The sequence below is a fragment of the Mustela lutreola genome, chromosome 16 (assembly GCF_030435805.1).
Source record: "Mustela lutreola isolate mMusLut2 chromosome 16, mMusLut2.pri, whole genome shotgun sequence".
Classification (NCBI taxonomy): Eukaryota; Metazoa; Chordata; class Mammalia; order Carnivora; family Mustelidae; genus Mustela; species Mustela lutreola.
The window spans coordinates 26031882-26054289 of NC_081305.1; the positions used below are offsets into that span (position 1 = coordinate 26031882).

At 42.2% G+C, this 22408-nt stretch overlaps 1 protein-coding gene across 3 annotated transcripts in view; it reads left to right on the forward strand.

Annotated features, from left to right (window-relative positions):
* Positions 1-4269: 4269 nt before the first annotated feature.
* CSNK2A2 (casein kinase 2 alpha 2) overlaps positions 4270-22408 on the forward strand; it is a 37930-nt gene continuing 19791 nt past the window's right edge. Inside the window, exons 1-4 of one of the 3 annotated variants that reach the window (XM_059151577.1) lie at positions 4270-4826; positions 5621-5732; positions 14703-14804; positions 17157-17207. In XM_059151577.1, coding sequence (XP_059007560.1) covers positions 4723-4826; positions 5621-5732; positions 14703-14804; positions 17157-17207 — 369 coding nt within the window. In that variant the 5' untranslated portion in view covers positions 4270-4722. The remainder of the gene's footprint in view (positions 4827-5620; positions 5733-14702; positions 14805-17156; positions 17208-22408) is intronic. The other 2 variants (XM_059151576.1, XM_059151578.1) reach the window with 2 other exon arrangements.

The following is a 22408-nucleotide window of genomic DNA, read 5'->3' on the forward strand; positions in this document are numbered from 1 at the left end:
ACTCCTCCCCCAACTTGTGCTTACATGCTCCCTCTCTCTTTCAAATAAATAAATAAAATCTTTTAAAACTAAATAGATAACCCTTTTAAAAAAACATATATGATAAAATGTATTGCATCACTAAAATTTCAGGATAATCATCATTTTTCATGGGGCCTAATATTGTACTGTAGGGATATACCAAAATTATTTAAGCAGTCCTGCAATTTGGGATATTTGAGTTGTTTTATCTTTCATGATTTTCATGATGAAAGTCTTTGGGTCTTTTGGGAGGGGGATGTGTAGAATTAGAAAAGGATTACAGAAATGGAGTTGGTAGTCAGAAAGGCCTTGGTTCAAATCCATTCTCTGCCTCAATTCTCCAATGTCATTAGAGTCTCGGTTTCCTCAACTGAAAAAACAGGATCCTTACAACTCCAACCTCAGCATTTTTAATAGCTCTCTTGAGCTATAATTCACATACTATATAATTCACCCATTTAAAGTACAAATTCAGTGGGTTTTAGCCTCAGGGTTTTTGCAAGTTTCAGTGATACTGAACATGTGAATTGTCAGCACTCTTAATAATTCTTTGATCATAATTTATATTATTTTCTTAGGCTAAGTTCTTAGAAACAGCCATGTAAGATAAAAGCCTGAATTCTCTCAAATGTTTTAGAAATAGACCTTGTGAAGCTAGAAGGTATTCTTCTGAGGGTTTTACATTTTTGTGGCGTGTGTGTGTGTGTGTGTGTGTGTGTGTGTGTGTGTGTTTAGATAGACTTTGGGAGCATAAGAGTTGGTATGAAATTGTTAACCTATTTGACCCAAGATGCTCTCTTTCATTCTCCCTTGTGTAATCCTGGATTGTACTCACCCCTAAACCCACACACACATAGTAATTAGGGGAAATCAATTATGGTTCACTGTCACCCAAACTTGCAGAGCTACCGGCCTGTCCCTCTCCATATCCTGATGTGACTTACTCCAGTGAGGATTGCATTGGTACCATCCCGAACTGCCAATCTTAATTCATATACTGTGTGGTGGGCTGGCAGGAAGGAGAGGTGGTAGGTCTCCACCAAGGCCACAGGGAGCCCAACCTACCCACCAACACATCATAAAAACATACTCAGTGTGGCTGTGGGAGGACTGAGTGCAGGTTTCAGGGCTGAGTTAGTGAAGTGCCAGCCAAATCCAGGAGTGTGTTGCACCAGAGTAATGTGTGGGTGAATCTCATGTAATCTTCAACTATATTCTACAACTATCAACTATCAACTATATTCTAATTGCTCCCCTCTCCCCATGTATGCTTGGGCCCTAGGGAACCCACGTTTCTCTGGAGAACCATTTGAGAAGAAGTCGCAGATATTATGATACTTCATCCTTAAACACTTGGCATGTAACTCCTAAGATCAAGAGACTTTCCTTCATAACCACAAGATAACCCTCAGACTCACAAAATTTAACATTGATGCAATACTATTATGTAATGTACATCCTATGTTCAAATTGCCCCAGGAGTCCCATTCATTAGGGTCCTTTTGGCTGTATTTCTCCTTCCCTTCCTCCCTCCTTTCCTTCCTACCTTTCTCATTCAGGATGGGATGCAGAATTACAGAGTTCTCTCTCTCAGGCTCCTTTAATCAAGAACACTATTCCGGAGTTTTGTTTTCTTCTGTGTTGTTTTCTCTTGTGACACTGACAGTTTCGAAGAAACCCAGACTTTGCTGTTTTGCAGAATGTTTCCCTGTTTGGATTTGTCTGATTGTGTCCTCATAATGAGATTCAAGTTAAGCATTTTGGGCAGATGTCTTGTCCCTTCTTGGTGCATCACTTTACAGGGTCCGTTGGTCCTTTATTGATGATGTTAAATTTGACTCGTGGTTACAGCAGTGACCTCCACTTTCTAATCAGTTGGTGATCTGTAGGGTAACACCGTATTTGCTGAAAGCCTCTAAATGCGGCAAATGCTGGTGAGCCAGTGGTGAGCATTCAGATTCAGTCCTTGCTCTGATGCTGTTTCTACACTGGAGGAGAGAGAATTACAATTACAAAACATGCAGCTTTCCGAAGGATAGAATGCTGAGATAGAGAAGTATCAACTCTGCCATTTAAAGTGAACTTAAAGGGGTGCCTGGCTGGTTGGCTCAGTCCATAGAGATGCGACTCTTGATTTTGGGGTTTTGAGTTGAAGCCCCATATTGGGGCTTTTCTATTTAAATTATAGATTTAAATAGAAAATCCATTAATTTTTTGTTTTTAATATGGGGCACCTGGGTGGCCTAGCGCTTGAGCATCCCACATTTGATTTTAGCTCCGGTCGTGGCCTCAGGGCTGTGAGATCAAGCCCCATTTTGGGCTCTGCACTCAGTCAGGAGTCAGCTTAAGATTCTCCCACTCCTGCTCCCTTCTGCTCCTTCCCTTCCTCAAATAGATAAACCAATCCTTTTTTTTTTTTTTTAAGCGTTTTTTAAATTGATTATTTTTTTTTTTTTTTTAGTAATCTCTACACCAAACATGGGGCTCAAACTCACAACCCCGAGACTGAGTGACATGCTCTTCCAACTAAGCCAGCCAGGTGCCCCCCCGCCAAAAAAATTTTTTTAAAGATTTTATTTATTTATTTGACATAGACACAGCGAGAGAGGATACACAAGCAGGGGGAGTGGGAGATGGAGAAGCAGGCTTCCTGTTGAGCAGGGAGCCTGATGCGAGGCTCAATGCCAGGACCCTGGGACCATGACCTGAGCCAAAGGCAGATGCCTAACGACGGAGTCAGCCAGGTGTCCCAAAATAATAATAATAAAAAAAATTAAATTATAAAATGAACTTAAAGACTGCTTGGGAAGATGTCAGAGTAGGAGGACCTTGAACTCATGTCGTTCCATGTTTACAACTAGATGTAATCTACATTCCAGTAAATAAAATGAGCCTTAAATTTGAGACTTGAGGAGGAGAAAGAAGGCAGGCACGGGAAGGTGGGGATGGAGGGATTGGAGGCAACCATGGCCAAACTTGGAGGATGGAAGGAACCAAAAGCTGGGCACGTGGTGGTCTCAGGGAGGGAAAAATGATAGGAAAAGGGCTCTGGATCTGCTAACAGTGGTACTGAGCACCTGGTAACTGCTGGACACTGTTTTAAGTGTTTTACATGGTTTACCTTGTCTAAGTCTCCCCATAGCCCTGAGAAGAAGGCCATTACTGCTTTTATGCTGTAAAATCTGCAGCACAGAGAGGTTAAGTTATCTGCCCAAAGTCACACAGTTTATAAGCAGCACAACTAGGATTCAACCTGGGTGGATCTGACTCTACAGTTTATGCTCTTAACCATAAGAAGGAGAAGCGGGGTTCCACCTAGAAAACAGAATATAAAAAAGCACTGGAGTCAGAGCTCCAGTGGGAAGTGCTGTTGATAAAGGATGTGGAAGGGGAAAGCAAGACAAAGGAAAGGTCCAGAAGATCAAAGAGAGAAGAAGGTCAGGAGCTAAAAAGCAACATGATAAAACAGGGCAAAGGTTGCCTGGCCAACCTCACCCTCCGTCCATGCCCAACTGCTCGCAGGTCCCTTCAGGGAGGACTCACTATTCTTCTGCTCTGTCCTTCCCCCCAAAAACAGGACATGTTCATAGTCTCAAAGTGCCTCCGCACATACCGCTTATTAATTACAGAGGGGAAGGAAAATGGGAACTTTACAATGAGCTACCTGGCCCACTCCAGCTTAACCAAGTGACAGAAGTAAGCATTCGGTGGGTTCTCGGGGAAGTCTCTGGAAGGGAATTAGGGGCTCGTGTAAGAGAGGGGTTTTGTGAGGAAGGACGGCTCTGGTTGAAGAGAGAAGGGGGAGTCTTGAGGTTGAGGAATCCTGGGTGATAGGGCAGGATCCATCGGAGAAAGAGGAGGTGTCTCCGGGAGGGAAGAAGAAATCTTGAGGTGAGGGATGTGCTCAGTGGTAAGAGTGAGTCATCGGGAGAGACCTGATGGGGACGGGTCGGTTGACGGGAGGGTCAGAACGGGGTCAGTATGGGGCGGGTAAACTCTGCATGACGAGAGGGTGGAGGGCTTGAGGCAGGGGTCGCCAGAAGAGTCCTGAAAGCGCCCGCCACGGGTAAGACTCAAGGCAGCGGTCAGCGGCTGAGTGAGGCCCTGTGGCGGGCGCCCCCGCGTCCCCTCAGCAGGGTAGCTCTGGGAAGAGGGCTTGAGGCGGCGGGCGGCCGGGGGCGGGGCCGGAGGCGGGGCCGGCGCCGCCCAGCCGGTCCCCCCGCGCTGCAGGGGGCGCTGTGAGGCTGGGCGGCCCCGGGCCGGGCGGCGGCCGCTCCTAGTGAGCGCGGCCCCTTTTCCGGGTTTCCTCCTCCTCCTCCTCCTCCTCCTCCTCCTCCTTCTCCGCCGCCGCCGCCGCTGTCCCTTTCCCGGCCGGCGGCCGCCGCTGCTGGTGCCGCCGCCGCCGCCGCCGCCGCCGCCTCGGAGCCGCGAGCCGAGCGGAGGCCGCCGCGGAGCGCGAGTGCCGCCCGCCCCGCCGCCCCGCCGGCCGCTCCAGGGCCCGGCCGGTTCGGCCGGAGCCCCCCGCGCCCCCAGCCCGCCCGCCCCCGCGGGCCCGGCCTGGCGTGGCCGCCTGCCGCCGCGCTCCTCCTCCTCCTCCGGCGCCCCGCGGCCCGCCGCCTCCTCTGCCCGCCGCCCCGCGCCCCCCGCCGCGCCGCCGCCGCCGCCCTCTGCGCCCCGCGGCGCCCCCCGGTCCCGCCCGCCATGCCCGGCCCGGCCGCGGGCAGCAGGGCCCGGGTCTACGCCGAGGTGAACAGCCTGAGGAGCCGCGAGTACTGGGACTATGAGGCTCACGTCCCGAGCTGGGGGTAAAGCTGCCGCCGCCTCCCCCACCCCCGTCCGACCGCTCCCCGGCGCAAACCGCACTGGTCCCCCACCCCGCGGTCTGCCTTCCCCTCCGCCCCGCCGCTGGCCGGCGCTTTCTCGGGTCTGGGGTAGGAGGCAGAGCCCCCTCCCCTGCCGCCCGCCGCACATGTCCTCTCCGGTCTCCCCTTCTCCCCGCCTTGCGCACCCCTCTCTCCCCCTTACCCAAGGAATGCTTTCTTACTGAGAAGTGTAAGGTCCAGGGACTGAAGCCTGGTGGAAATGAGGGAGCAGCCCTTCCTCCTTACACTTCTGGGTTTCTATTTGGGGTGGGCAGTCAGCAGCTGTCCTCTGGAGCTATTAAAATTCTCTTGCCTTTTTAGTTTTTTGAAATGAGGCTGGGTGGGAGGAAATCTTTTAAAGACATCCACATTTCCAAAGCAGGCGCTGGTACCTTTGGGGTGTGAAATACAAGGCGGTTGCTGTGGAGCTCTAGGCAGCGGGGCACCCTCTGAACCTCCACGATGAATGCTTTGCTCACCCTTCTAGATTGGCTCAGAGCCATGCCTTCCTACCTCTGCTCCCCAAGTTCTGATGGACCAATTAGGTTAGGAACTGTGCGCAGAGTGAAAGGAGCCAAGTTTATGTTGTGACTTTCATTTAGGGAATGAGTCGTGTCCTGATGTATAGACGCTTCCAACACTTGATTAATGGAAGTGGCTGGATGGGGGTATATAGTGGGCATAGGCTTGGTTAATCCCAAGTCCTGGCATTTATGTGTCACTCTTCCCTTTCACAGTAATCAAGATGATTACCAACTGGTTCGAAAACTTGGTCGGGGAAAGTATAGTGAAGTATTTGAGGCCATTAACATCACCAACAATGAGAGAGTGGTTGTAAAAATTCTCAAGGTGAGTGTCTTATGAGTGGTATTAAAAATGTGGTCCACTGGTCCGGACGTAAACTTCAGCCGCATTGTAGAACGAGCAGTGCAAGCTCTCATTTCACATATGATTCTGTCTGATGTCCCTTCACTACTCCTCCCACCCGTTTTCCTGTGAACTTTGAAGTACCTCCGTAGACCTGTTTCAAATCTAAGCATGGTCGTTCGGGAACATGTTCTGAAATGCCATTGTGGGCTCCCAAAGTGAAAATTCCAAAGGGTTCATTTGTTAAAACAGGAGATAGGGATTCAGATGAAAGAAAACCTTTTCCAGTGAAGATCCTGTCAATTGAGGGGTTCCTTGAGTGTGGGATTTGTTACCCTTGCTGCTCGAAATTATTCCAGAAAGAGAGCTGGAAGAAATGAGAGGAGCTCCAAAGATGAATTTGAAGCTTGGGTGGAAACACCTCAGTGGCTGATCAGTTGTTTCTTCTCTCTGGCAGTAAGAGTGTGTCAGGTGGGGTTGGATATGGCGAACCAGTAGTGCCTAGAAGGTTCATTGTTGCTTATCAAGAAGTTAAAGTGAAATTGGGAGCAGTAAGGAGTACACTTACAATCACTAAAATTAATGCTTGGAACAAACAGTCTTAGGCTCTGGTTTAGTCTGCTTGAGTTTAATAAAGATACGTCTTTTATGGTCTCTTTGGTGAAGACATCTTAATGAGCATGAAGAGTTGGCTAAATTCTCCTTTAGGTAACTGGTTGGATAGCTTTAATAATGTTTGATAGGGTGTACAAAAAAAAAGTAATTCTTAGGATCTGTGAAGGGTCTTCATCGTTGCCAGATCACTTAATGTGTGCGCATGTCATTTAGTGAAATATTGAAAAGATTAAAGAGTGATTAATATAAACACTTTTGCATATATAAGATATCCGATGTGGCCATTTTGCAGAGGCTCAGTGAATAAGGATATGGGATTGGAGAGCTGTTTTTGTGTGTTAAGGACAGAGTTAGGGTAGCTGTGTCCCTGTTTAATATGAAGGGTCAGGCTTACACTGTCTGAAAAATCAGTTTTCAGAAAAGTGATCAGCTTTGTTACTCAGTGCCATTTGAGCCCAATGTTGAAGAAACAGAGTTGAAGTAGAGAGAAGTAGGCAAAGTTATCTGTGCCATCAGAGGCACTGGAGTGAGAAGTGAGGAATTGATACTGAAGATGGGGAGTTTGACTCCCCTCTTCCCCAGATGTGAATTGGACCTCAAAAGTCACATGGTCTTTTTTTTTTTTTTTTTTTTCTTTACAAGTATAAATATTTAAAGAAATGTTCCCTTCAGGGAAGTCACCATATGATTTTTTTCCTTTATACATGAGCATAAATGTTTTTAATATAAGCTGCTTAAATCCTTCTAGGAGTGAGCAAGACATAAAATTGAACTTAGGAATATCCGTATTCCACTGCTGTGCATTTGAAAGAATGAAGTGCTGACTCCAGAACAATTTCAGAAAAATACTAAACTTTTATGCAGTAGCAGCATTTTTAGAATAAGTGTGTAACTTCCTGTCATGTCTTTTTTGGAGGAATGGCTTTAGGTATATACGTAAGTGAAAGTACGTTTATTCATGAGAACATCGTATTACTCTTTAGTCTTCCTTCTAGAGATCTTCATAGCATCCGTTCCTGGATAGTTTTTCCCCGGGAGAGTCGCAGGATATGTTTAGGGAACCCAAAATGGAAGCCTGCTTTTACAGGCAAGAAACCTAAGGACAGGAAAACTTACTTACCTGATACCACTATGTTGAAATGACCCTTAGCCAGAACTCCTATTTCCTATTTCTTCCTCTCTCTCTCCCCTCATTTTAATGTGTGTTTTTAAGATCCTCAGAATAAGGTCCTGTGTTCTGGAATAAGATTTGGAAGGCTCCTTTGATGCTCTAGTTAATGAAGTGTTCTTGTATCTTTTCCATACAAGTTATCTTCAGGATACAGCCTGAACCAACTTCGTTGCCACTGGTGAAAACCACCCTCATTTCTTTCTTTTTTTTTTTTTTTTTTTTTTTTAAAGCCCTGTGGCATTTCTGTCTAGATTTTGTTTTAGCTGAAGGATAGGTAAGAAACTACTAATGATATTGTGGTTTTCTTGTTTTCACAGGCTGAATTAAAGTGGATTAAAAATATTGGGGGTTTTTTGGTTTTTTTAAGAGGACAGTGTCTTGATCCCGTTTTCACCCCTGTTCGGATAAGTTATGACTAATATCTTTTGTTACAGTGTTTGGTCATAGGAAATTAGGCCCTTAACAGAGTTCCAGCTGCTTATAATTCAGAGGAATCTAGAAAAAAGTTCTCTTCATAAAAGGCCTACTACTGTACTTTAACTGCAGGAAGGGTACTCACATACACACGGTGGCTGAGAGAGAAGGTGTATACCTTAAAGACAGGGCTGTCTTCCTTTTTGGTCAATAACATTTTCCTTCAGTTCTTTGCAGTAAAAGAGAATGGTCACATGAATTAATTACCACAGAATTCTCTCATTTAATTTGCAACTGTAGATTTTTTTGGTCAAAACACATTGGAACTCTTTAGAGGTTTTAGCAATTTAGAAGTCGGTGAGCAAAATTTTACTCTATTTTGAAGTGAAATTATGAGGTTGAAATCTTAAAATGTTCCAATTAATTGGAAGGTTATACCTTTTTTGACCAAAATTGTTTTAAGGAGAAAAAGAAGGTGGGGAGGTGGGAAGGATTAACATAGGAGGGGAGAAAGTTACTTCAGTGCCCAAAATTTCATCTTTTGATTTTGAAAAGTCCATTGCTCAGTTCCTTTGTAGTACCACTCAGGAGGGTATACACAGAAATAAAAGCATTTGGCCATGTTGGACAACTTGTAGCGTTTTGTGGACTGTGTATGGATTTCAGCCGTTCTTGTGTTCCTTCAAGTGAAAACTCCCTATTTCCTAAATAGAAGTTAAGAACAATACCATTTTTAAATAAACGTGTACAGTGTTTTGAACCCATGCTGCCCTGACTTGGAAATTCTCATGTAAGCGAGCATAAGGTAGTCTTATGAAGAGTTGGATAAGTTCATTTTGCCCCCCAGCAGTTAATCCACAAATTAAAAAAAGAATGGTGGTAATATAAGTTTACTTTTTAAGTGTGCTTAGCATATTTGTAGATGTTTCTTAAGTGTTGTGCGGTGAGGAAGTAGTGGGAAAAGAAGGATGGGAGGCCTGCCAGTGACCCGTCTTGTGGGGTTACTTTAGAGCGAGCAGGTGACTGTCTAGGTCATATCAGAGATGTTCACGCATGCTGGTGCTGGGCTTTCTCTTGTATTTCTGCTTTCTCCGGTGGTAGGTGTTTTCCTTCAAGGTACTATGTTAAGCAAGTACACCAAGATGTCATTTTCCTGAAGCAAGATATTAGTATTGATTTTTCTAAAATTTTTGTGATTCTTTTTCATTCCTACAAATGTTTTATGGTATAAAAGTAGTTAAAATTGTATTATTAAAGTGTTACTAACATCAAATAATATAAATTTTAAAAATTGTGTGAACTAGTCAGTGCTGTTTCTTTTAAGATTTTATTTCATTTGAGAGAGCACGCATGTGCGCAAGCAGGAGCAGGGTTGGAGAGGGGCAGAGGGAGAGAATCTCTAGCAGACTCTCCACGGAGTGCAAAACCCAATGTGGAGCTCCATCTAACAACCCCAGGATCATGACTTGAGCTGAAACCAAGAGTCGGATGCCCAACCGACTGAGCCACCCAGGGGCCCCTAGTGCTGTTTCCAATATTGTGGTTGTAGTGTCTGAGCTTGAGAGTGTGGTGAAATAGAATCATGAAATAAGGGAGCAGAGAAACCTTAGGACCCAAACCCTTTTTACAGATAAACTGAGACCCAGAGCACACAGTTTGCTCAGGGTCACATGGTTAGGGGGAGAAAGCACAAGGGTCCTATGTCCTTCATGGAATCTTGTAGCTGTGAGGAGCAGTTAATGACATTTGCTGGATATTTGACTTTTTGAGGTATTGAACTACCCTGGAAAGATGGATAAACATTCACTAGAAGTCAAGTGAATTTGTTTCTAATGGTTTTGGGGACTTACTCTTCTAGGAAATGCTTGACCGGGATGGGTACTAGATGGAGTACAGAATAGATGAATACCCAGAGAGCTACAGGGACCCAGCCAGGGGCTCTCTGGTTTGAGTCTGCAGCAGCATGGTGAATGCATTGTGAAATGTTACTTTGTTGCTTTGAAGCCACAATAACCAGTGCTTTTACACTTTTATTAACCCATACAGTTCCCTCATCCTGATAACTTGCCAGATTTTGGAGCTAACAGCTTTATCCCTCTAATATATTAGAGTTTGTTGGAGAGTGAGCCATGTGTAAAAAGAGTATCTTGGCATAGAGGACCCATTTTTTATGTGTATAGCATGGCTGTAGATAGTTTCTAGAGCCTGATTTTAGGATCTGCCACCTCATCATGAGGGCAGTATAGTGTTAAGAATTGCTATAAATGGAGGGCAGGAGACTTGGGTTCTAGAACCAGCTTCCTCTTTATACCCGCTTGACTCTGTTTTCCTATCTATAAAATGGATATACATTTCCTGTGGAACTCAGAGGGTTGTTGGGAGAATTAAATGTTTAGATCAGAAGGGATGGGTAGGTACATAACAGTGTTTTAGTCATCTACACAGTGTTCCTTTCCCAAAAGTAGCCCTGGAAGTAGACTGCCTGCATTCTGCCTGCATTCAGATGGGCTTTCCCAACACCTGGCAACTCTATGACCTTGAGCAGGTATTTAAACTCTGCCTCAGCGTCCTCATGTAAAATTGCACCAATAGGAACTCCTCTCAGAATACTGTTAGAGGTGGATTAAATGTGCTTAAAACAGTGCCTGCACATAGAAAGCAATAAAATATGGTTCTAATAACAGTATTTCAGCTGGGCTACATGAATGATTTCAGAGGGCAAAACCAGGAGTAGAAAAGACGATACCATTCTCTCAATGAAATTCAAAAGGCCTGCTGTATGCCTTGCTTTTTTAAATTAAAACACACACACACACATCCTGACAAAAAGAGTCTCAAGGAGTCGGTAACATAATTGGAAAGGGACTTGAAAGACTAAGAGAAAAGTTGCTGTGAAGAAATAACACCACTCAGATAATGTTTATATTTGGGTCAGTTGCAGTGGATTTGAGGGATGCCTCAAGGTGGTAAAATAAATGCTGTCATCCAGGCTCAACTTTCCTTTCTTACTCTGTCCCACATCCCTGGCAACCGGTGTTCTTTGTGATTGTTTACTGCAGGCGATGAAGCTAGTCTCTCAGTTGTCACTGTGGCACTGGAATCAGAGTAGTTCCAGATTTGCAAGTTCTGAACCACCTTTCTGCCTGTCTTGAATTTATTAATTCAGTTGTGCTTAGAAATTAAAATGGAACTTTGCCTGTTAACATGTGCTGGGATTTATTGAGGTCCTAATTCTTAAGCCTTGTGTATATGTTAGTTCAGAAATTCAATCACAATCAAATGCTAGTAGTTGAAATCATTCTCAGATCTGGCTTTTTTAAAAAATCAGCCCTAAGTAAGTAGGACAGATCATTGACTTCATTAATTAAGCAACTTATCACTAAATTTGTCTTTTAAGTTTTTCAATGTTGGTCAACAGGGAGAAAGAAGTAGTCTTAATTTTTGGATTATGTTGAACAAGGTTGTCCTGAATCACTGGGACTCTCCACCATGTGGGCAGAAACTGTTGGGAAAGTTCCTTCCTTTCATCCCATCTTTTTCTCTTCCTTTCTCTCTTTCTTGTATTTTCCTTCCCTCTTTCCCTTTTCCTTCCTTTTTCGGAGCTCATGCACAGAAAATTTCAAATTGAGTTTTTTCCCTTTTAAACGTTCTCTCTAGGTGTGCGCCATAATTCATTTATTATTGAAACTTGATTTAATGCTTTAATTTCTTTCTTTTTTTTTTTTTTTTAGCTTTTTGCCATTTTTCTCTTCTAGACTTTGAGTTAAAAAGAATATTGGGAAACAACTAAACTGATTCATTTTGAATCTTTTTAAACCTATTCTCTGAGTTGGAATAAATAAACCTTAACTGGGAGAGACTTTGTCTAGCAGGATGAAATGATGAGACTGTGAGGGAAGTGCATATTTTCTCTGTAGCTCCAGGTGGATGAATGCAAACACTGGGCTACAGTCTCGAAGCTTTTTTTTTTTTTTTTTTCTATAAAATCCATGATCTGTTTTCCACAAGATGTGAAGGGTCTTCCTTTATAAATTCTAACCTTTTCTCTCTCATTCTGTTTACAGCTTGAAAATGATCACTTTCATTCCCAGGGAGCTCATTGATTTTTTAGCTTCTAAAGCATGTCCCAGGTTCAGAGGAATAAGCTTGAGGCAAAAGGAAGTTCCCTGTGGTCTGGTTCCTGTAGAGAGTGGATGTCCATGCTTTGGAGCAAAGTCCTGGGTTGTAGGTCCCTTTTCCATTTTAATGATCTCTTGGTCATTTGTCAGGATGTGAGGATTCCAGGTGCTGTGAGAGTCTGTTGTGCCACTTCAGAATTGCCCTGCTGTCCCCAGTCTTCTAGGTGAGGAAGTTGTTGGACAGGTGATAGTTGGGTAGCAAAATACGCTCTCTTGCTCCATAAGTTACCTTAGGACATCATGAAAGATACCAAAATCTTAGTGGCATTGTCCAGGAACCATGCCCCTGCCTGACCTGTTGCTGACTAACAGGAAGGCAAAGCAAGGCTTTATATGGGGCATCATCATAAAGGCAACTTAATGGGTTACCCCGGTACTAATTCACTGTTAGGGGGAGAGGAAGGTTTTTGGTGTATACAGATCTCTGGCTGTGGGGTGTTTTTTCCTCTGCGACCACTCTCACAGATCTGTAACTGCTTTCCAACTCTAGAATTTTCTTACATTGAATATGCTGGTAGCATTGGCTGAATTTATAGATACAGTAGCCAGCTTTTATTTTTCTTTTAACTTTTTGATATAACTTCAGCTTTAAAGAAAAGTTAGAAGAATTCCCATATGTCTTTCACCCAGATTTCTCAAATGTTAACATTTGCTTTATGCTTTTCTCTCTTTTATATATAAACACACATATGTGTGTGTATAAACACATGTAGTTATGTGCTTGAGAGTAAATTGCAGTGATCCCTACTGTAATGTGCATTTCCTAAAACCAAGGACAATTCTTATGTAACCCCACAGTGCCATGATCAAAAATCAGAAACTAACATTGATACAGTGCTGTTAGCTAATCTGCAACCCCTGTTCTCATTTGCCAATTGTCCATATAATGTTTTTATAGCAAAAGAAAATCCCAGGTCATGTGTTACTTTCAGTTGTCATATCTCTTTAATCTGGAACAGTTGTTCAGTCTGTTTCCTGACATTGACATTTTTGAAGCTTACTTATTTTGTAGTATGTCCTTTTCTGGCTGTTTTGGTTTTTGTTTTTTGTTTTTTAATTAAATTGTACTTCATGTTTGAGTGCTTTATTTCCCCCAAAGTATTGAGCTCCCTAATTATGAAAAAGGGAATGAGTACAATTCCTAAGTGGAAGTGGGTGAGAGACACAGTAGTTAGATCTACTCTCCCACAAACCCAGACAAAGCAGAGTGGACGTAAGTGTGGCAGCTGGCTTGGAAGAATGCAGCCAGATTCCAGCCTGTCAGTCAAACACCCCGTTAGAGGTGATGCAGGTGCTCTGTGTTTCATAATCTCCCTCTGTTTTGTTATGTGTGCAGAGCTGTAGCTTAGTGACCAGCAAAAGATGACGATGTCTCTGGCATATGTATATTTCTCTCCCCTCCCACCACCAGCACACACACGCAGGCTTTTAAAATCTTACTTCATTGAAAACCCATTGGATTTTCTTTACCCGTGCTACCAGAACAGTGTCTAGTGTCTCGGTGATCGAATACTCCTTTTCCCCAGTTCCCTTTCTCTCCTAGCCACACTTGGGAAATGAGAGCAGCGTGGCCAAGAGGGAGGCCTACAGAGGCACTGTCTAGATCTGAATCCTGCCCCCATACTTCACCATCAGCTGTGGGACCTTGGGCAAATGGTTCAGCTAGGCTGAGTCCACTACATAGGAATTTTGTGGTTTGTTACTAACTAAATACATGAAAATAATGAAGCTTCCATTTATTGAGTGCTTACTACATGCCAGTTAAGTGTTCTGAGTACTTTATAAAATGTAATTGTGATGTGACTTTTGTTCCAGAACTGCTTACATTCTTCAAATTCTTCAAGACAAGAAATAGCACATGTAATGCTAGTATTTCTGATTGCGATTTTTAATTTTGCTACCTAGCAGATGGAAAGGTTAGCAAGTAGTAGAGGTTTCCAGTCGGTACTGGATCAGATACCCGTTTTCTCCTCTGCTGCTCCGTCATCTCTTTCTTTAGGAGTGGGATGTGTTGGGGAGTTTTAGTAGGTCTGTGCTGATTTCAGATTCTAGATGTTGAGGAAATGGGAGTGGCCACAGGAAATGGGAGCCAGCAGCTGGGAAACAACTTTGTAACTTGATGTCAGTGAACTGGTCTTCCCTCCTGGAAGACAAAATTACATGTAACTCATTGGAAGAGCAGGTGTCTCCCCATTTTGTTTCAGTTTTTCCATTTGCAAGTGCATGATATACAGCTGTTCAGAGCTGTAATGCACGCCTTCCATTTGGCAGTTATCTAGGCATTTTATTTTTAAAGTATGACATGGGTGTTCAAAATTTGTAAGTGACCTGAATGTAACTACCTAAAGATCTGACACATATGCTGTATGAGTCTGTATTTAACTTAATCTCAAACATTCTCAAGGGCAGTCCCCATTTTTATCTTGATTTCTCTTTTCTAATTTAGACACGCTCTCTAACGTGACATGGTGTGCAAGATAGCCCGGTAGCCACTTGATTAGCTGACATTGTTTTAAGGTTTTATTTATTAACTTCAAAAGGAATCTCACTTCCGATTACTCTTGTGTATTTAAGCCAGTGAAGAAAAAGAAGATAAAACGAGAGGTTAAGATTCTGGAGAACCTTCGTGGTGGAACAAATATCATTAAGCTGATTGACACTGTGAAGGACCCCGTGGTAGGTGCCTGACGGTTGGGGGAGAAGGAGCAAGTGAGTGCGTGAATGTGTGCGTGGTGTGACACAGAATGTCAGAATAATGAGAAACATCATTACATATTGGGAATGACTGTGTTCATCTTCTACTCCTGAATAGTTTTGAAAGCCAGAAAAAACCATGGTGGCCCAAAGATGAAGTAGTCACCACCACTTTTATGAAACCTAAAAGTGTATGTATAGAAAAATCCCTATCCCAGTTTATTACCTTGTTCCAGTTCAGCCCACAAATGTTTGCTGAATGTCTTCTTTAAGCCCCGACTTTTCTCCCAATTTTGAAAGCTTATTACCTCCAGTTGGCCTTATTTTGCTTCACTTCATTAAGCCTGACATCTGAAAGTCTGGGCTTACAGAGGGAAATACCAAATATCTCCACGTGGACACCTGGCATAGAGATCACAACCCCACAGACCCTTTGAGGAAGGCATCTTGCTGTTTCTCCTACTACAATTTAATTCAGTGTCTACCCCTGGGGCTCGTGTTGTATATTCTGATACAACTAAATATTTTTTGTTAAAAACGCTTACTTTGTAGCCCTTTTAGATGTGCTATTTAATTTTGTTTTCTTGGGAGGTGATTAGCCAGAGTGTTCATGTACCACCTCCCGTCCCATTTCTGTTCTTCATCTCTTCTACTTCACCTGTTTTCCTATCCTCCCATGCTGGCTGTTCGCTGAAGAGGTAGGTCTTTGCTTCTGTCTGCTGAAGACATCATAAAGAAACGGTGCGCTATTGAACATGCACTGACTGCATACTGTGGAGGGCACTGTTCTGGACCTCAGGACAGTCCTCAGCAGTCCACTGGAGTCGGTGCTGTGATTGGCCACATTGTTACACTGTACAGATAGGACAGCTGAAGGCTCTGAGGTTTGGTGATTTGCTCAAGATCATACAGTATCATTAAACTGAAGAATCAGGAAAATTTTGCCTTCGGGACCCTAAGAAGACTGAAAAGAGTGCTTGTATGCTAGATTCTAGCTTATTGCCATTAAAAATATATCCCAGCCAGAGGAATTTGGATTGATTTTAGAATGACTAACTCTGGACTCCATCATCACTGAAAACGGCCTGCAGCGTGACCCAGTACATATTACGGTTGCAGCGGCCTCTGCACTTTGCCTTTAAGTTAGTAGAACTTAGTGAAACTTGTCTTACTGGTGTTGTAATGTGTTGCTTAAGGCATGTGTGTGTTTTATATAATATGGAACACGAGTAAATTAAAATTGGATTGAAACCATGGAGGGAGCCCTCCTTCTCCCCTAAGTTTTAGGGAGATAGGCTCACTCCCAGGCAGTAGAGAGATCTGGTGGTCTTGATGAAGCCCTGTCCCCTTCAGGCTAGTGAGGAACCCTCTGACCAGTGCTCCTGGGACTGCTGCTCTTTCTGACAAAGCCCCATGTGCTCATACTGTGCCCTGTTTCTAGGGGACTTTTACCTGCTTCCTTGAGCAAAACTATTTAGCCATAAAGATTTCTAAGGTGATTTTCTATAACCCTTTAAGGCCCTGCTTTTCTCCTAATTTTCAAAGCTTATTACTGTTAATGAACATTATTTTACCTTACTTAAGTAAATCTGGCATTCGAAAAATTTATACAAGGAAATATTAGACATTTTGTACTCACTTCATTAAAGATTATAGCATTTTAGAAATACTTGGTTATGTATAATTTGGGGGTGAGGGGGATCACATCTACTTTGTAAATTGAGACATTCTCTAGTGGTATGTAGCCAAGGCAGTAATTTCACATTATAGCCTGCTGATTGATAATCATAGATATTTTCCTTTTGGATCCTGAAAAGGCCTATGATAGATTCCCATGACATATGATAATTCTGTAAAATTCTGGCTTGCCAAACCAAGATGAAAACATGTCACTCCTTTTGTGGCTGGCAGACTGGAATACTGCAGAGTGTAATTCTTCAAATAATGTGCCAGGCCCACTGACAGGTTGGTCAGAGAATATATCTCCTTTAAAAACAAAACAAAACAACTTAGGAAAAATGTCAACCATTTACAAAAGTAAAAGGAGTAAGATAATGAACCTCCCCGCACACATCAGTCAGCTTGAGCAGTGCCGCAACTCGTGGCCAACTTTTTTTTTATCTCCCTGCCACCCACTTTCCCACCACCCACTATGCCCACTTATTTTGAAGCAAATTCCAGACTCAGTCTCAAGAGGACACTTTCTTAATAGGCTCTCCCTGATGAGTGAATCCCTTTTTCATTTAAGTGGGATTTGGGGATAGATCGGTACAACAGAAGCAAAGCACATTTACTGTTTGAATACTTATAAGGCATTACTATTCTCTCTTGCAGTCAAAGACCCCAGCTTTGGTATTTGAATATATCAATAATACAGATTTTAAGGTGCGTATATGCTTTTTCTTTCTGGCATGGGGTTAACGGGGGATGGGCAGTTGGCAATAAGTACTGTTGACACTCTAGAACCCGAGGGGACCAGGAAATCATTGGTGAGAGTGGGAAGTAATAAATCCGGATTCCTTACCGCATGAGTATAGGGATGCAGAAAGTGGGTAGGGTTTTTGCATTTGGTGAAATTACTCATCACCCTTTGCCTTGCTTACTCTGGGAATAGCTGCTGGGCTGGGTCTAAGTTAATACCTCGTCTGTAACACTCCTGTTTTAGACAGCATGGTTTTAGGGAGATAACTTGATTTGCATAGGAACCTACCCTTGCTGATAGGAAGTGATAAATGGTTATAGGGCTCCTGTGAAAAGAAGCAGTCTGTAGGACTCAAGCTGTCAGAGTGTTGTGTGTTTACCAACACTGTACAAAGCAAATGATCCAGAAAAGCTAGTTAAGTGTCCCTGTGCTATAGAAAAGCCCCATCCAGGATTATTTACATTTCTTATATTTATAATGCGTATTAATTTAGACTTGAAGTGTTCTTCTGAAAGCATGGTTTTAAGCTGGTTTTCCTGAGTTTGTTTTTATTATTGTTCAGACACTACAACCTTAGCTTCTGGTAAGGTTTTAGGGACTAGTTATTCTAGACATGGTAGAACATAATGTGAATCCATGTATAAAAACAAAATAGTGGTGTTGATTTTGAGGGGTCTTTGGAGAACTTTTGGGTGATTATAATCCCTCTGTCAGTGAATCATAAGCTTGTGATTTTGTTGTGACGGAAGTTGGGGCCAAAACCACATCAGCAGTTGAAAGATGCTGGTATCAGGAGTGAGGCTTTTGGGTGAAAATAACAACTTTATCTCACATTTAATTTGTCTTAGGTAGTCACTCTAAAACAACTCTGAATTAGGTTAACTAGTGGAAAATAAGTAAACATGGATATTATAATTTGTGAAACAATAAGCAAGTTTTATGTACAGTGTAGCTCTCCCATGTGTAACAAGTTTCCTTGTTAGAGGGACTCCTTAAAGGTGAAGTCAGCAGTGAGCTCTTGGCGGGAGATGTCAGTATATTCGTCAGCCTGCCAGTGTTTACTAGTAGAGTTCTCTGCTGATACACATGGCCAGTCACACTTTTGCCATGAGAGACCCGGGTTTATCAAGGTGTAAGTACATGAGTGGGAATGTGTATGCAATTTTTTAATGAAACCAAGCATTTTCCTAAATACCAAGTTTAAAAGCTGGTCTAAATGAAACTTCATAGTGAAATACCCTAAGTTTTAAATGTCTCTGCTTCCTTAATGAGTTTTTATCAGCTGTTTGGCCACACATGTAAAATTTTCACGTCAGTATTTTGTGTTTCTTAAATTGACAACTGCCCTGTGAATTTAACAGCACGTAAAAGATCGGTTTGGAGGAATTTTTAACTCCCTGGAGAAATCTTAATTTCTCTTGCATCTTCACTCTCAAAGGGATGTTTTAATGGCACATGTTCTCCAGGAGCTTCCTTGAAAGAGGACATGGAAAATTCATGGTTTTTGAGGCTTGCATATCTGAAAACGTTTTTATTTTATCTTTCCATTTAACGTACTAGCTGTGGCCTAGAATTCTAGGTTGTAACTAATAATTTTCTCAGAATTTTGAAGAGCTTTTTCCAGTATTACCACTGAAGCCGTTCTGGTTTTACCTTATGTGATCTGGTTTGGGTTTTGATTTTTTCTTTGGAAAGCTTTTAGGATTTTCTCTTGAGTCGCAGTCTGTGAAATTTCACAATGATGTTCCTTCGAATCGTCACTTTTATCTTTTGTTCTGGACACTTGCTGGGCTTTTTCCATCTAGAAACTCATGTCCTTCCGTTTTAGAACAATATTTTTAACATTCTTTTGATTTTCTTCCCTTTTCTTCTTTGTTCTCACTTTCTAGAGCTCATTCAAATGTTAGACTTCATCTCTTAGCTCTGTTCTGTTCTCAGAAGTTTTAAAAGTAGTGTCCTGTTCTTTTATGTAATATCTTCTATTTTCTCACCGAGAATGTGTGGATTCCCCCCATCCCACAATGTTTTCTTCTTCATGCTCTTTTCTCGGTTTTTCTTTCAAATGCTTTTGTGTGTGTGTTGTTTTTTGTCTGTGTTACAGTTGTCTGAAATCTCATGGTTTTTGACTGTCTACTCTTTAGAGTCATGAAATGACTGATGACTGCTTGTCAGCCCCTGTCTGGAGGATGCAAGCCTGGCTGCGGGCCTCTTGGCCTCCAGCGGAGGAGCCCCGTGGGCAATGTTAGGTGCGCTTTCATGTAACCCCCCATTTTCAGTGTGGTGTTTTATTTTTTTAAAGATTTTATTTATTTGACAGAGATCACAAATAGGCAGAGAGAGAGAGAGGAGGAAGCAGGCTCCCTGCTGAGCAGAGAGCCCGACTCGAGGCTCGATCCCAGGACTCTGGGATCATGACCTGAGCCAAAGGCAGAGGCTTTAACTCATTGAGCCACCCAGGTGCCCCTCAGTGTGGTGTTTTAAACTTGTTTTCCTGTTTTCAGCTGAAATCTGTTGACTCTCTTTCACTGATACCTGGGGTCACTGTGAGCCTTTTTCCGTAGCTCTTCCATGTGAGGTTGTCTGCTTCTGGACCCCCTCTGCTCTTGGCAGAGTTTTCAGCTTTGTCAGTGGACATTTTTGTCTTGCTTCAAAGTGTTGTCATCTCTTCCATTCTCTTAGTTACTGTGAATGAATCCCCCAACCCCCCCTCCTTTCACTGTTCCTGGAGAGGAACTTCAGGAAGATGCAGAGTGTAGGATGTGTTTGGGCTGCAGTGTCACACTGGGGGGCCCCTTGAATGGTCAGGCCCTACCATTTTAATCAGCTTACAAGATTGTTAAATATCCAGATAGTAGATGTGTATTTTGGAAAAGCAGATCATGACAGGATGGTCGTTTTCTGCTCCAGGTAGTATGACAGGCCACAGGTAGGGAAATCAGCTAGTTTAATGTCCTCATGCCCTTCAGGCTTTTTTTATTTTGTCCTGTGTTTATCTTTTTACAAAAGCTTCTTTTTATTTTTTTTCATTTTACTGTTAAGTGTATTAGTAACTGGATTTAAGGTGTCGCTCAGAGGAGGTTTGTCCCAGGTTTAGTATCTGATGAGTCAGCAGTGATAGAAACTGCAGCCTATTCTTTTCAGCATTTTTTGTATCCATAATTTCCTTCTGTTGTAGACTCCTGATTATCCTAACGTCATAAAATAAGTTGGGCAGCTTTTCCTTTCTCTTCTCTCAAAGTTTATATGAAATAGGGATTATCTACTTGTCTTTTGGGAGGAAAGGGAGCCTTTGGACTATCCTTCCCTTTTCAGAATGTATGTACATGTAAGTGAAAGGTTTATCCTGGTTTCTTGTCTCTTCATGAGTTTATTTGGATGGTATCTATTTCTAAAATTGTCCACTTTCATATTTACATAAAGTTATTAATAGAATTCTCTGAGGGCTTAAAGACTGTAATATGTTTGTAATTGTGTTTTCCTTTACATTTCCAACATTATTTGTGCCTTTTGTTTCTTTTTCAAAATTACCAGTATTGCTAGAGATCTCTCTTATTAATACTTTAAGAACGGCTTTTGGTTTTATTGTTCAAATGCTTCTGTTTTTACTATTTCCTCATTTCTGTTCCTGTCTTAATTATTTTCTTTATTCCTCCCTTCTTTGTTCCTAAACTATTTTCTTTCTTGGATTTTCATTGTTTCCCCCCTACCTTCTCGAGTGGAAGTCTGCTCATTTCATGTATTTCTGTCTTTCTTGATTGACGGTAAGTGGGCTTGAAGTCTGTGCCCCCCAAGCACCATCTCAGCTACACATTCCATGGTTATAGAATTCATTCCTGTGTAGTTTTCACGTTAGAAGTACAAATTCCAGGGGTGCCTGGGTCGCTTAGTGCGTTGAGCATTAGACACTTGGCTTTACTTTGGGTCATGGGATGGAGCCCTCCATCAGGCTTGGCGCTTAGCTTGGAGTCTGCTCATCTCTCCCCTCCCTCTCTCTCAAATAAATAAATAAAATCTTTATTTTAGAAAAGAAGAGGTACAAATTCCAAACTTGTGGATTTGGGTTTTTCTCCCCCGACTTTGTACTTTGAAATACTTTAAATCTATTGAAAATTGTAAGAAGTAGCACAGGTAATACCGTCGTGTTTTTCCCCTAGATTTATCAGTTGCTAATAATTACATTTGCTGTTAGTTCTCTTTCCCACCCCAGCCCCAATCTCTTTTTTTCTCAAAGTAAGTTGTAAGCATCATGATACTTCACTCCTAAATATACTAGCACTGGAACTGGATAGGACCTTTTCCTACCTGCCAATACTATTAGTACTCTTAAGGCATTTAATACTTCTATGATAATGCCATCTGATACATGGTACAGAGTCCATATTCAAGAGTTTTCTGGTAATTATTGTCATAAGAATGTCCTTCATAGCCATATGTTGGTGAATAATGTGATAGAGGAGCCACATGGTTTTTCAACAAAAATATTCTTTCATTGTTGATTCCTGATTTGGCTGCACTGTGTCCTGAGGAACATGACCTGCATAATGTTCGTTATTTGGACTTTGTTGACAGTGGCTTTGTGACTTTAGTGCATGGCCATTTTTAATATCAAGCTTGTTAATTCAATTCAGATCTTCTATGGCCTTCCTCATTTTTCCCCTTGATACTTCGTTTTATGGTGGAGGTACTGATTTGTTTGGTTTTTGCCTTGAAATTATCATTTATGCTTCCTATGTATCAGAGCAGTCATAAAAGGTACATCATGACATTTACCAAAAAAGACAAACTTCTGAACAAAGGAGTAGGAAAAGCCAGTCTCTCTAATGTTTGAAATGAACAGTTCCAGAAAACTCTCAAACTTGACAATTTCTCAAGGAAGCTGAAGTATAGTTGTGGCAGAAAAAGTTTCTACTGAGACATGCTTCTCAGTTTTCTATGCTTTTGGAAGAATGTAAATTAAAATATACATTTTAATTTTTGTGACATTATAGTGATACAAAATAGATCATCTGGACATTATAAAGATTGGTAAGGGATCCTGAAGAGGGTCCTTTTGAGAAGATGGTAGACGCATACTGCTCTATGGAGAATTTCTAAATCACTCCCAGAGAGGTGGGCCTTGACTAGCTGATGTTTTGAGGCCTTGTTAATGCTTGTAGTAGTTTGA